The sequence below is a fragment of the Brachyistius frenatus genome, unplaced genomic scaffold (assembly GCF_029030835.1).
Source record: "Brachyistius frenatus isolate BFR_SWC_R1_liver_20210118 unplaced genomic scaffold, ASM2903083v1 Contig_21, whole genome shotgun sequence".
NCBI classification, from domain to species: Eukaryota; Metazoa; Chordata; class Actinopteri; family Embiotocidae; genus Brachyistius; species Brachyistius frenatus.
The window spans coordinates 4,308,913-4,322,198 of record NW_027210620.1 but is presented as its reverse complement, the minus strand read 5'-3'; the positions used below and the strand labels follow the sequence as shown (position 1 = coordinate 4,322,198).

The 13,286-nt window shown below is 38.1% G+C and overlaps 1 protein-coding gene across 2 annotated transcripts; it reads right to left on the bottom strand.

Annotated features, from left to right (window-relative positions):
• Positions 1 to 117: 117 nt before the first annotated feature.
• On the bottom strand, positions 118 to 13,257 carry fbxo25 (F-box protein 25). 2 transcript variants are annotated; one of them, XM_069696579.1, is made up of 11 exons: positions 13,168 to 13,257; positions 11,647 to 11,826; positions 5,630 to 5,733; positions 5,202 to 5,251; positions 4,996 to 5,088; positions 4,798 to 4,891; positions 4,222 to 4,406; positions 3,664 to 3,846; positions 2,975 to 3,118; positions 2,097 to 2,123; positions 118 to 1,031 (listed from the first exon to the last, which is right to left on the bottom strand). In XM_069696579.1, exons 2-11 carry the CDS (start codon positions 11,772 to 11,774, stop codon positions 942 to 944), a joined length of 1,098 nt encoding a protein of 365 aa, XP_069552680.1. In that variant the 5' UTR covers positions 11,775 to 11,826; positions 13,168 to 13,257; the 3' UTR covers positions 118 to 941. The 2 variants fall into 2 exon arrangements, with proteins under 2 accessions (XP_069552680.1, XP_069552681.1); XM_069696580.1 differs by lacking the exon at positions 2,097 to 2,123.
• Between the last annotated feature and the right edge of the window lie 29 nt (positions 13,258 to 13,286).

Genomic DNA, 13,286 nt, shown 5'->3' with positions numbered 1-13,286 from the left:
GCTGTTTTTGGTGTAAACACATTAGTATCAAATACAAGGTGTTGAACCTATGTTTAGATCAAGTCTAAAAAAAAGGGCATTTATACAGTAAACAAAGGGAGAAATAATGAATAGAAGCAGGTTTTTAGAAATATTTAATCATTGTATAGCTAGTTCCTGCCCCATAAAAGTCATAATAGTACCATCAAGAGTATTGGAATGGTAAAGGGAAAATACAAAAGTTGGAAGAAGGATACAAAAGTTGTTTTTTTTCCCCCATAAATAATGTTTTGCATTTCCTCTCTCTGTCACTTGACAGTTCTGACAAAAGTAAAAAAAACTTGTACAGCTAATGGAGCTTTTCATCATTTTTTTTTCTTTTCGTGTCAACACTTCCAATGTACACAGAGCACATCAGGAATTCACAAAGGACAACATACAGTATTGTAAACAGAGACTCAAACATATCATGCAGTTATTGCAGAAAAATGCTACCAAAACGAAACAGAGCAAAAAGCAGTTTGACCCCATTAAATAAATAATTCACACAAGTCGTCTTTTCCCGCCTCACTGTAAATATTCACCCTTTTATCATTTTCTTTAAAAACGCATTACATATTACCTACCATCACTTACAAACCATAAACATGCTAAAACTTGTTTTACATATTAGTCTTTTCAAAATATTCATATTGGATTTACATCATATTTTTTGTTCCCTCTGTCAGGAGTAGGCGTTTACTGTCACCCACCCAACATTCTTTAAATCAACAAACATATACACTTCGTCTCACCGATGTCTTATGGAATTATTTGTGCGCAAGGAAGTAAAGACATAAAAAACGTTTCTTTCAGTTGAAGCCCTTTGTATTTGGGTAAACGACATCGAGGTCTCGCACACGCTCCCGTTGTGAGAAGGAGGGTAAACAGACGCGTCGGTTGAAGAACGACGGGGTGGGGGGTTAGAACTTGAAGAGGTCGATAAAGTGCTGCGGAGAGATGGGCATCAGGCAGCTGTCTGGATCGTTGGCAGTGCACGGGTGGCCAAAATCCTGGAAGAGAGTCAGCAGCCAAGTTATTAGAAAGATGGGAGACCAGGAAACCTACGACTTGGCAAAGAGAACCTAGTGTAGTTATGATGCAAGCATTTAAACATTACTGAATTTAAACTGATTACATTGGGATGACTGTGTTTACCACCTAGTTGCTAACTTTAACTCGGGCTTTTTGGGCCTCAGTCGGTTGCATAGGGTTGGCTCGTATGGCTTTCTATACAGCTACAGCTTTCTTTATCTAAAAAAACAACAACTTTGCCAGCTGTGACTGAGAACAACATGCATGTGAGCAGTGAGACTGCGAGACAACCTTTGGAGAGCTGAGGGGAACTGCAGTGTCGGATGGAAAATTGTTTTGTGACCTTTTGCAGACAATGTCATAATTTGTTAATAAAACAGTATTGGTTTTATCTGCTTTAACATGTACATCAGTTGATGAACCACAACTTTTACACCTGGTATTAATGTACGGCCTGTTTAGAGTGGGTGCAGCAGGTAATACGCAATATAGTCACTATATCTGATCTGACAGTTGAAATATAGATTATAAATGACGTAAACTGTAATGGTGCAAATGATGTAAAAGCATAAAGCCTCCACTATTAAACATTGACATTAAGTGTCGAAACTAATCTGAATCAACTAACATCATCACAGATTTGATCCGGATACTGTATACCAAAATAACAGCTTGCAGAAATTTAAGCTAAAAAGGTTGGACTACATTTATAAAGTAAAAAAAAACAACAACCATCAGCTAAGTACAAGTTTTTTGTTTTTTGTTTTTTTGTAATTAGCTAATGATTTCACACAAATTTAGTGAGGGGTTTACAAACAGCTGGTTCAAACCAGTCCTGGACATCGGCATACAGAGAGAGACATTTGTTAAAATATTTGTGAGTCAGCAGAAAGAACGCCACTGCTTAGTAAACACCATGACATCAAATGAAACAGAAAACAGCACAAGACAAAGCTCAACTCATGGAAGTTGATGATAAATTTAGGGAAACGATACAAGCAGGCAAATGAAGAAAAAGAAAGGCATCATGGGCCAGAAAGTACCTTGAATAACAAAGCCAGATGGCGATCCTTAAGGAATCAGGGAGAAGGGGAACCAGGAGGAGAGGCAGGAGGGACGGGAGCCAAGCAGGGAAAGAGATGCAGAGAAGGCAGGGGTTAACCAATACAGGGACCCAGGCAAGGAGGATAATAACGAGTTTGTGGGGAGTAAATAAGGGCACAAAGGGAGGGAACTACAGAAACAGTTTATACTCAAAACACTGTTAGTTTCTGTGCATACAGTCGACCCCAGAAGTTATGAACTCAAACTCTGAAAAGCATGATCTTTGTCCTTCACGTGGTTAAAGTTCACGTCTCAGGAGAGACTGAATGAAAACAAGTCATGAGTTCATAAAATCCATTGTACTGGTGCACCACAGGGATTAACATTACCAGCAGTGCTCATGTGTGCTTCTGTGTGAATTTTTCAGTAGAAAAGGAACACCACAGCTTTTGTTTTACTCTGGAAAGCCAAAGATTAGAAATATAAGGATGACTGTTTAATGACAATTTAACACTTCACAGACCAACAGTCCTTTTAATAAAGGCTGTGTAATTGGATCAAAGTGTCTCTGAGACTTTTCTCTTCCCTCCGTGGTAAAAAATGTAAACATTTTAATAGACATCAGGTTTGTGAGAAACATCTTTAAAAAGCACAGGTTTAATTTACTTCACACACTAAGTTGCAGCCGACTTTAGTTTTTCAGGGCAGGAAATAAAAGCAGAACCTAAACCAACTACTTAAATTACTGCTACATATTTTGTTGTATGCAAACTGGTAATCTAGGTGCAGTCTGACTCACAGTACCCGTTCATCAGGTGGTGTTGTGTAAATGACATGTGTAAACGTAGCTGTGGGTGTGTTGGATTGTCTTGTTTACCTTCCAGAAGAGGATGCTACAGTGTCTGCAGAAGTGTAACGTGTCGCCGTACTGCTCCTTTACGGGGTAGTGTTTCTGCAGCGTGAAGTACATCAGCTTCCAGTCCACGTTGTCACTCTTGGTTAAGACCAAATTCCTACAGAACTGTATATATGTATTGGACACAGAAACACACACACACACACAGATGGGAAGAAACATTTAACAACCATTGAAAACACAGGGCACGTGGATATAATTAAAACTGGAACCAAGTGTAATTAGTTATAATCAAGGACAATTCCTCGTTAACACCAATCCAGAGTGGGTGTTTTTACGATATGTGGGAGATAGTGTGTGTGTGTGTGTGTGTGTGTGTGTGTGTGTGTGTGTGTGTGTGTGTGTGTGTGTGTGTGTGTGTGTGTGTGTGTGTGTGTGTGTGTGTGTGTGTGTGTGTGTGTGTGTGTGTGTGTGTTTGTGAGTAAGAGAGAGGATGAGGTAGATCACAGTGAGCTGTGAGAAAACTGTGCTAACGCTGCCCTCTAGTGGTTATTAGAGGATCATCTTTCTTATTTTTCGGCAGCCATCTGTTTGAACACTTAACCATCGACTACTTGTAATTTTTAAGTATATATATTTTTGTTAATTAAAATGACTAATCATTTAAATCACAGATTCAGCTCTGCAGATGAAATATGTTGCTGTCTCACCGGTTTGTCAGAGAAGTGAAAGTGGCAGAGTTTCTTCCACAGTGTCTTGTTCTCACTGAGGCAGTACAATGTAGGCGTGGCCTGTCCCAGGTTAATGATGTCACAGGCATCCGATAACTTATAGAGGATCTTGCTCTGCATGTGTAGTGGCAATTCATTGAATGACATACCAGTGCACATTTGCTGAAGAAACAATAATCACACACAAAAAAAAATTTGTTAGAGCAGGACTGTGCAGGAAAAGGAACATAATGCAAAAAAAATACTTTTTTTTTTACATTATTCTTTTACTGAGGCTGATGTGAAACAATTCATGTTCGCTGGAGCACTGAATAAGCAGTTCCAGATTATTTGTTAATACTTCTCCTTCCATATTCCTTCCAGAAGTCAGTAGATACATCCAGTAACAACTGCACTTGTGACCATAAAATCTGTCCGATTTTTAGCCTTTTAAAATGTCACACGGACAAGCAGGCAGCTCAAACTGAACCCGGAGGCTCAAAGAATGTTGAAGAAAGTTTTGAGATAGACATCCAAAAACACCAATCTGGTTTCTACCTTGGGGATCTGCAGGTTGTTGAGCTCCTGCTGCCATTTAACAATGGTCTCCAGACGGTACAACCAGATGTTGACGTTGCCCACCAGAACACACCTGCCAACGTGGATCGTCAGACTGTGCAGTGTGGAGCTCAAGTCCTGCAGAAGCTCCTTGACAAGGCGTGGATTGTAGTGGTCCTCAAGTACTACAGTCCAAATGATAAAGAAATAAAGAAAATGGAAACACAAAAATAAATAACTTAACATTTGAAGCTACAGGACAGCAAACGTTTAAAAAAGTCAATGTCTTATTTAGAGGTAACAACAAATCTCTTTTTCCATGTTGCCACTAGATCAAGCTCCTCCATTAAACCACTGTTAACACCTATTACTATGTGTATGAAAAATACATATAGAAAACTAATGGTAATTAAAACAATATTTGTTTGTAAGATATACAGGAGGCCTAATTATACCAAAAATTATTTTAAAGGCACTATTTTACTAAAAAATTCAATCTGGATGTGTCCTTTACAACACACCCTATAATGAGGGAACACTTAACAAGTCCTTTGTCTGCGTGCCCGGTCTCCTTACCCTTTCGTACAATCTTCTCCAGAATGTTGAAATAGTTTTTCTGGGCAGCTCCACTCAAAGACGTCAGCTGCGACCTGGCTATGAGCTGAAAAAGCTGAGGGTGACAGAACGAGTACGAGAGTAAGAAGCAGAGTCACTTGTACTTGTACATATGAAAAAAAGGTCTCTTCAACATCATGTGTGATCATCGTTGCTCACCTTTGCAACATAGTTGAATCTTCTCAAGTCCTGAATGGCACTGGAAAAGTCTAGACGGTTGAGAGCTTCACCAAGCGTGCAGTATCCATGTCGCTGTAGGTACACGAGAAAATACACACAAACAGTTGTTTATACACTGCTACAAATACACTGCTATTTTTCATCAACAGCAATGTTAAAATTATAATAAAAGTTTCAGCACTCACTTCTTTTGTGCTTCCTTTCTGCACGTAAATCCATTTATCCCTGAAAACAACTGAAAAAGGGAACAAAAAAAATGTACATTTGTGAAGTTCAATTTTGTTACAGCTGTGTATTAGAAGTGTAAATGTTTAAGTTTTTAGTTTGTTATATTTTTACAGTGGATTATAGTGTTCTTAGTACTCCGATAAAGTGAGGTAAATCTCTTCAAATCCTACACAAATATACAAGAGGGGGAAATTAACTTATATACATGACAAATTTTGCAGATGCAGAACACTTAAATCAATTTTAAAGGCCACATTTGCAACACAACCTTTCCTAAAACCCTGAGTTTTCCTCCTGTCTCATAATCTCTCACAGATCTTTGTAATTTTCATACTGCAAAGTCTTCAACAAGCCAAAACAGGTCTTATGTGTTGCTGACACTCACACTGCGATTTGGTGTTATTGTTGTAGAAGTCCTTTTTCCTCTTTGTCGTGGCGAGCTCGCACACATCTCCAACAAACAGATTAGCATTGTTGTCACTGCAGAGCCTGTTCAGACAGAGGAAGCATGTTTGTTATGTACTAATAACACTGCATACAACTTTGACCAGTCATGTAGTTACAAACCACCGTAAAGAGTCTGTGCTGTGGCGCCCTGAAGAAACTCACCGTTTACTACTTATTTACTGTTGACTATTTACTTTCCTGTATGTCTGTCTCTGTGTTACATGGCATGATGATTGTGTGGTTAACATGGACAGTAAATTTGAGTTAGGTGGAACATATAACCAAAGAGTAGAAACTAAATGCAAATTTCTTTCTTGTGATCAAAACACTTTTGGCGTTATTGACTGATTATATGTATGCAGTTTAAAACAGATGTAAAGGGAGCCAGAATAACCAAGATGTGAAATTATAATGATTCATACTGTCTGCCATGGTAAAGGAAACACTGCAGATGGCAGACACATATCAAGAGTCCAGGAGACAGAATCCTCAGTCTTTTCTCAGACAGCAGTTGAAACATGTTGTCAGATAGAAATCTCAAAACATTAAGAAGTCTATCAAATCTCTGTTATTTCTGGCAGATTTTTGGATCTGTGGTTTTGTTATTTCTGATAACACAGATCTTAACGTTCTGGCCACTGACAGCAGCTTGACATATGCTGGCAGTGATCGCTTGAAAAGGCTCAACTCCAACAGAAATACAAATGGGTTTGTGTTTGTGAAGATATGTGGACATTTCTTAATATTTATATTGCATAAAAATGCCTTTAAAATCAGATTAAATGTTGTGAAAAGAACTTGTTTTCTTTATGTAGTTCTTAGTTTTATTTTGTTGGAGTAGATGCAAAGAGTTGAGAATGTAGATCTACTCCAACAAAATAAAACTTCTAATTTAAAAAATAATTGCATTTCCCCTTTTATATGTCTAAATTGTAGTTAACACATCCTCTGACAAACTAAATTGGTTGGTGACCTGCAAACAATGACTATATTAGCAGTCTGTTTGCTCTCTTTGTATGAGGTAACATCTACAAAGCCAATAAACTGTCTTATTTGTGATACCTTACATTTATCCTGCCTAAACAGAAATGAAAATAAAAGTGTTTAATGAGCGAGGAAAGTTGAGTCCTTTTCCAGACCACTTGCACAGTCAGAAAGGCAATCAATCAAATGACGAAAATTGAAATGAAACTGGAACTGAGATCTATTCCTCTATTATTACATATTCTCTACTGAACTGGGCTGAACTGGGCTAATAATTGATTCTCCATGCATTAATAATCCATAGGCTAAAACTGAGCACCTGACTGCAACTCTATCAACTAGGAGAATATTTTGGTTCGCTGATTGGCAAATATACCCTAAGAAAATGCATCTAGTCAACAAAAAAATAATCAACAACCATTTTGGTATTGTTTAAAACTTTTCTGTTCCTTCTTTCCAGAAACATATCGAACACCAGCTGCGTCCACCTCCTCCGATGTGGAGGTTTTGTTATGTTCTTTGTCTATTTGGCGACAAACGGAACATCTTTAGGTTTTCAGTGTTGTTTGGACAGACAACTAATTTGAGTGTGCATCCTAGGGCTAAGAAGACTCAGTGGATAGTGGGTACATTTCCCTCTTTTCAATTATTCTAGACAAACATTGATGTATAAATAATTGTTAGGTGCAGTCACAACCAACCACGAGGCTCGTGCAGAAACAAGGACTGGATCCTATGCTGTTATCCCTGTCTGTCAACAATATCACAACTATCCTTCTCTGTATGACCAGGGACTTTTCACTTCATGAGGCCATTCAGATTGACTATAGCACTAAGTTTGATTTCAGAAGTGGTTCTAAGAGACCTTCAGGAGTTTGCTCCAAAGAAAAGGAATATCTGGAACCTGCACCATAACAAAGTTCTACTTTCAATTGGCTGAAGAATCGCTAAGGCTTTGCTGTTTCAGAGAATAACTGAGACGACAGTAGCAAAAAAACTGCAAACTGTCTTTTAAGCGCTACAACAAACTGTACACGCAACAGGCTATTTATTCAAATGTAACATACACATTCAGAAGCTGGAGGAGATATTTACTTCACCCAAATTATCAGTCACAATGTGCAATTTCACACGTTTGCTACTGGACAAAGAAACTAATTCACTTTTTCTCCAGCGTAAGTGAAGACATGTCTTTGTTTGTTTGACTGTGAAGTCAACTGACCAGGGTGAATGAGCTGTACAGTAATACCCTTGTCTCTATCCATTTATCCAATTGTACTGGCATACACACAACCACACATGCAAGTACAGTAATCTGTCACAGTGATTTACAAGTGAGGAATGCAATAGCGTAGCTGTTTTCACACAGGTTGCATGCGGCGCATCAGCCTCCACAGGGCCAGGAAATGACATCACACAGCAGCGACACAGTTCAAAAGGATTTGTGGACATTAAAACGAAATCCTGAAATAGGTGACCTTTGAGGAAAAAACAGAGTAGACAACAGAATGAGGCTGACATTTAGCTGTTTTACTTCTTTCAGAGTTGGCAGATACATTCAAGTAGCATTCATTAAAAGCTTTAATAAGTACAGGATTACTGAATAATCTGCATTATCTGTCACAGAACAGACGTTAAACACTTAGTTGACACGCAACTTCCCAACCCACACTTGAGTGTTTGCAGATAACAAGTGACAGAGGTTTGTTTACATCCAGACTTCCACGATCTAAATTACTTCTGTAACACTTTGTACCATGTCAGCAGTTTCTTTCTGGCCTAGATCTGTTGGTCTGGCAAACATACCTCTCTTGCATGAAGTCACTGGTCTTTCTGATCGAGATTGCATTTGGAGAGCAGCCAATTTGAGGAGGTGATGTCATTAGTTATTGTCCGATGCCGTGTCCTTCGCCTTTTTGTTGAAAACACTGCTGACATGCTAATGTGGTACTGTGAGGTAGTGTTAGTGGGCTGATCAACAGAATAGGCCACACTGTGACCTGAGGGAGATGTCACCAACTGCTGCTGAGGTTCCACCCATAACCCTGTCAGTGCCAGCAAGACACCAGTCAAACTGTGAGGCTTCCCTATAAAATAATGTCCTGCATATCAACAGCTCTTACGAGACAAATAAGCCATAATGTGTCTATTTCTCCTTAATGAGGAAAGAGGCTGTTACTGAATAGTTTTGATATTTGTTGGTTATGCTTTTTAAATTATTCTAGATTTTGATTTTAGAGACTTGAGAAAAATGTTTTATTAAAAAGCCTCTTTGACTAAATGTTTGTTGTATTTATCAAATTTTGCCACTTATAATTTATAAAATGTCTTTTATAAAAGACCATTTCTAGGCAAACCTAAAGTCTGCATGTACGTAGTCCCAAACTAAATAAATTGTAAATTTTGAATACAACTATTCACACCACATATTTCTACATTTTTAAAAAAATCTCTGAAAAATAAAATGTGCAATGCATTTGAATTTTAAAAGAGAGTGAGAGTCATAAAAATGCAAAAAGCCAAAAGACATGCCGAGTTAAGACTGCAAAGCGCTTTACAGAACAAATGATGCAAACCCTAAGGCTCACTGCAACACACACACACCAAAACACAGTGTTTGAAACAGGAGCAGCCAAATAGAAGAGAAAGTATGGATGAAGAAAGAGAACCCCCCCTCCTGTTTTTCCATTCATGCAACCACTCAGCCAGTTGGCATGCGTCAAAACAGTACATGCTTCCTGCAGATAACAAGATGAACTCTCCTGCTGGGAGGCAACACAGTCTGCCCACAGGCACAGCATGTAATACAGACCAGGAAGATTGAAATAGCTTGGCAATTTTTGGTTTTGGTTCCGCTGCTCACAACAAATAGTTGTCATTTCAACACACTAAACGCCTTTGTGACGCATTGTATTTTAAAACCCCTCAAGAGGCATTGTTTGAACTTGGAAGTTATTTTTAGAGCACTTCTGTTAGAATAACTGGTATGTTAAAATATTCATCACACAACTTAAAGCGAACACTTCCGAGATAGAATTAATGTGTCGCACCACTTGGAAATATTCAAAAGTAACTCAAGGAAACGGATACATGAAGTTACGCTGTGTGCTGATCTTTGTACACTAACCCTGTTGCAAGTTTTACTTATCTAAAGGCTTACTCTCTAGTGTCCCAGCATGCGTAGATTGCGAGGTAGTACCCTCTATCGTCTTTGGAAATTGTATTTAGTAAGGACATCAAGTATTGACCTTTTTTCTGATGCTTTATTAGTACAAAAACCTAACTTTGTACACAGTATTTTACTCATTCTATTCTAATGTAACACCACAGGATTTGTCAGTGAATCATACAGCCGATATTTGGGAATCTTAGCTTTCAATCATCACACAGGCATTTACAGGTCAAGTCAGTTTTACCAAGTTACCAGTTTGTATACGTGTGCATTACTTTGAGGTAAAAGCTTCAGGACAAACGTAACTCAGATCAAACATATAAAAAACACCCGACCCAAATACCCTTATCTCGAGGTTATCCGGGTTTCTGAAATCGGGATATGATGCTCACGCAAGCAAAAAAAAACAATCATAGCTCAGATACTCGTGTCCACGTAAACACACTCATGTCAATTCATTTGAATCTTTGCTCTAACAGGGTGCGGAGGAGACAATTTTGTTCTCATGTAAAATGACCCTCAAGTGTCTCAACCCAACCCTCGATGCACTCAACTCTGCCTGTTGCCATGATTCCCCTCTGGCAACAACAGGCTGAAACTGTGCAAATCACCTCATCGGAGACTTTCTGCTATGGCCCTGATAAGAGTTGGCTCAATGATTTTCTCTGACAGTGACAGCTGGCCTTTTTGTAATTGTAATTGTCATGTTGAAATTTGGCTGAGAACCACTGTTATCATATACTGACTCTTTTCCCCACAGTTCATTGGAAACATCACATTTGTTAATCATCATTATTATCCTGAAGGACATTTGATTCGCAGCCAGTCATTGACACATGCTATGGCTCAGACAAATACATCAATAACAGTAAACAACTGCAATCCATGACCTGCAATATCAGATGATCTGTAGTCAAAACATAACAGATGGAGCATACTGTTGGCCCAGGGGTTTGAAACAATGACCGTGTAATCAAAACATAATGCCTTTGTTACTTTGTCCTACCCCATCTCTAGCCCATAATTTCCTGTCAACTCTCCAGTGTCTTCTGTTTAAGAATGGGAAAAATTCTCTTAAAATATTTTTGAGGGTTTTTTGCGCAAGCTCGCCAGTGTCTGACGTTCAAGTCAACATTTAGCCCTCGCAGTCAGTCCACTTTTAAACAGAGTTGAAGGGCTAATAAGATGTAAGCTACTTGTGGCTACATTGGTTTAGTAAGACAGAACAATACAAAATAAACAGTATTATTTTAATCAACTTAAATATTGTAGTTGTCAAATTGTAATACTACCAAAGAATAAGCACAAATTCCCCGAGAGGAAAACATTGCTGTAATGTTACATGTCGTTATGACTATCAAAAGCAATGAGTCTAAAAAGGCCAAATGTATTTTACATTTTTTTAAAGTGCGACAAAAGCAACCTGCCATGTTTAGATTTATTGCTTACTCTGTTCTTTTTACAGTGGTCCATAAAGTAGTCAATAAACCTAAAGGTTAAAGCAGTCCTCACTGTTAAACAGAGAGACAGATTAAATGGAAAAAAATAATCTAAGAGCTTCATCAAAGAGAGAGCAGGAGACTGATGACAACAGAAAGTAGTAGTTTTATACTTAAATGCATGTAACATTTGTGTGCAAAGAACCAAATGTATTTTAAAATCTTGCATGATTTCAGTGAAGTTTAATCTGATCTGGTAAATCACTAACAGATGAAACATGTAATTGACATAGACGGCACTGGTTTAACAGGGTCATTAAAGGCAGACAGGTGACAAAGGTGAAGAAGTTATGATCTTACTCTTTCAAGTCTATCTCTCTATTGTTGTCCTCCAAGTCATGTCCAAAGAAGACAATCCTCTTCCAGCCGTGCTCCGTCTTTGTCCAGCTCCATCCTGGCGACCTCCAGTCCTTGCCCAAGAAAGGCATTTTAGCTGGGGGCGGGACTGTGAGCACAGAGAGCCGCTGCCACTCCAAACACCTGCAGTGTCAACCATTTGCTGTTAGAAAAAGGGTTATATTTTCTGGATTCTATGGAGGCCAAGAAAAGCTAAAAACATTTTAATCGTATAGATTAGGTACTAAACATTAAGTATTGCCACAGAAAACTGTTCTCTATCAAATATTGCCATTAAAAGGACCCATTAATTCAGCATTTAAAATTCAAATAGAAGTATAAATTCAGTATTCTAAACAATATATCCAAGTTGTTAAAATGCATTTAAATTAATATATTTAGGTCAAAATGGTCTTTAAAACTGGATGAGTGAAAACAGGACACCAAAATCAAGATGAAAGATTCAAACAATCAATCATTTAGTCCAAGTAAGAGATGATCCAACCTGGAAACCAGAGACACTTGTTTCTGAACATGTGAACAAGTTCTTTAAATGACAGCACTTAAAAATGAGCTTCTGGAAAGAGACTCTGAAAAAGACTTCAAAGTAGAGCTGCAATGAAGAGTCAATTAATTGATTGACAGAAAATTAATGGCCAACCATTTTAATAAGCGATTAATTGCTTTAATAAATAAATAATTTTATTTAAATTTTACTTTAATTTTAATAGAATAATAAAAATGCTAAACTTCTCTGAGTCCAGCTTCTTAAATATGAATATGTTCTAGTTTCTGTGGTCCTCTGTGATAATAAACTGAACATCTTTTGGTTGTGAACTGTTGGTCGGGACAAAACATGACAAGACATTTTAGGCTGCACCTTTAACTTTGAAAGCCACTTGTTGGCATTTAATATAATTTTAAAAGGACCAAAAATCTAAACAAATAATTGAGAAAATAATCATTTTACTGGTATCCCTAAATCAAAGTAGCCGACATCGTTTCAAATAGAGGGTTTTCAAAGTAAAGCACACCCACACTACAAATCCAGTGGTATTTACGTTTTTCCTGGAAGTGTTCAGTAGTGGGGTAATTAAAGGGAGAAATAATTACTATCTCTGCAGCCTGCAACTGTACTTCAACGGCATACCAAGTACACAAGAGGGGCATTAGATTTATAAACCTTTTCAATACTAAGGCTGCTGTTGAGCTGTTACAGAATGAACGCAGAGATGTAAGATGGCATACTGAGCCAAACTGCTCTAATGACACAACTGGCAACGACTGTGACGCATTTATCTACCTTGAGCATTTGGACAATAACAGCGTTAGCAAATGCTGCCCACGGTTAAAAAATAAATAAAAAAATGAAGAAAATACAAAGCTGTCAGTCGGCTCAACGCATGCAAACACGACATTAAGGAAATGCTGAATCTAAACAACGCTATAATCCAGCTGGACATTACTACGAAATGTTAAACAAACCTTGATAGGCAAGCGACTCCTTTGTTGTATCGTCTGTCTGTGCCTCCGCTTCCCGTTCCCCCTGCCTGCCGTGCTGGAAATATTGACGGAAGTAAATACACTGTGCACCCAATAACTCA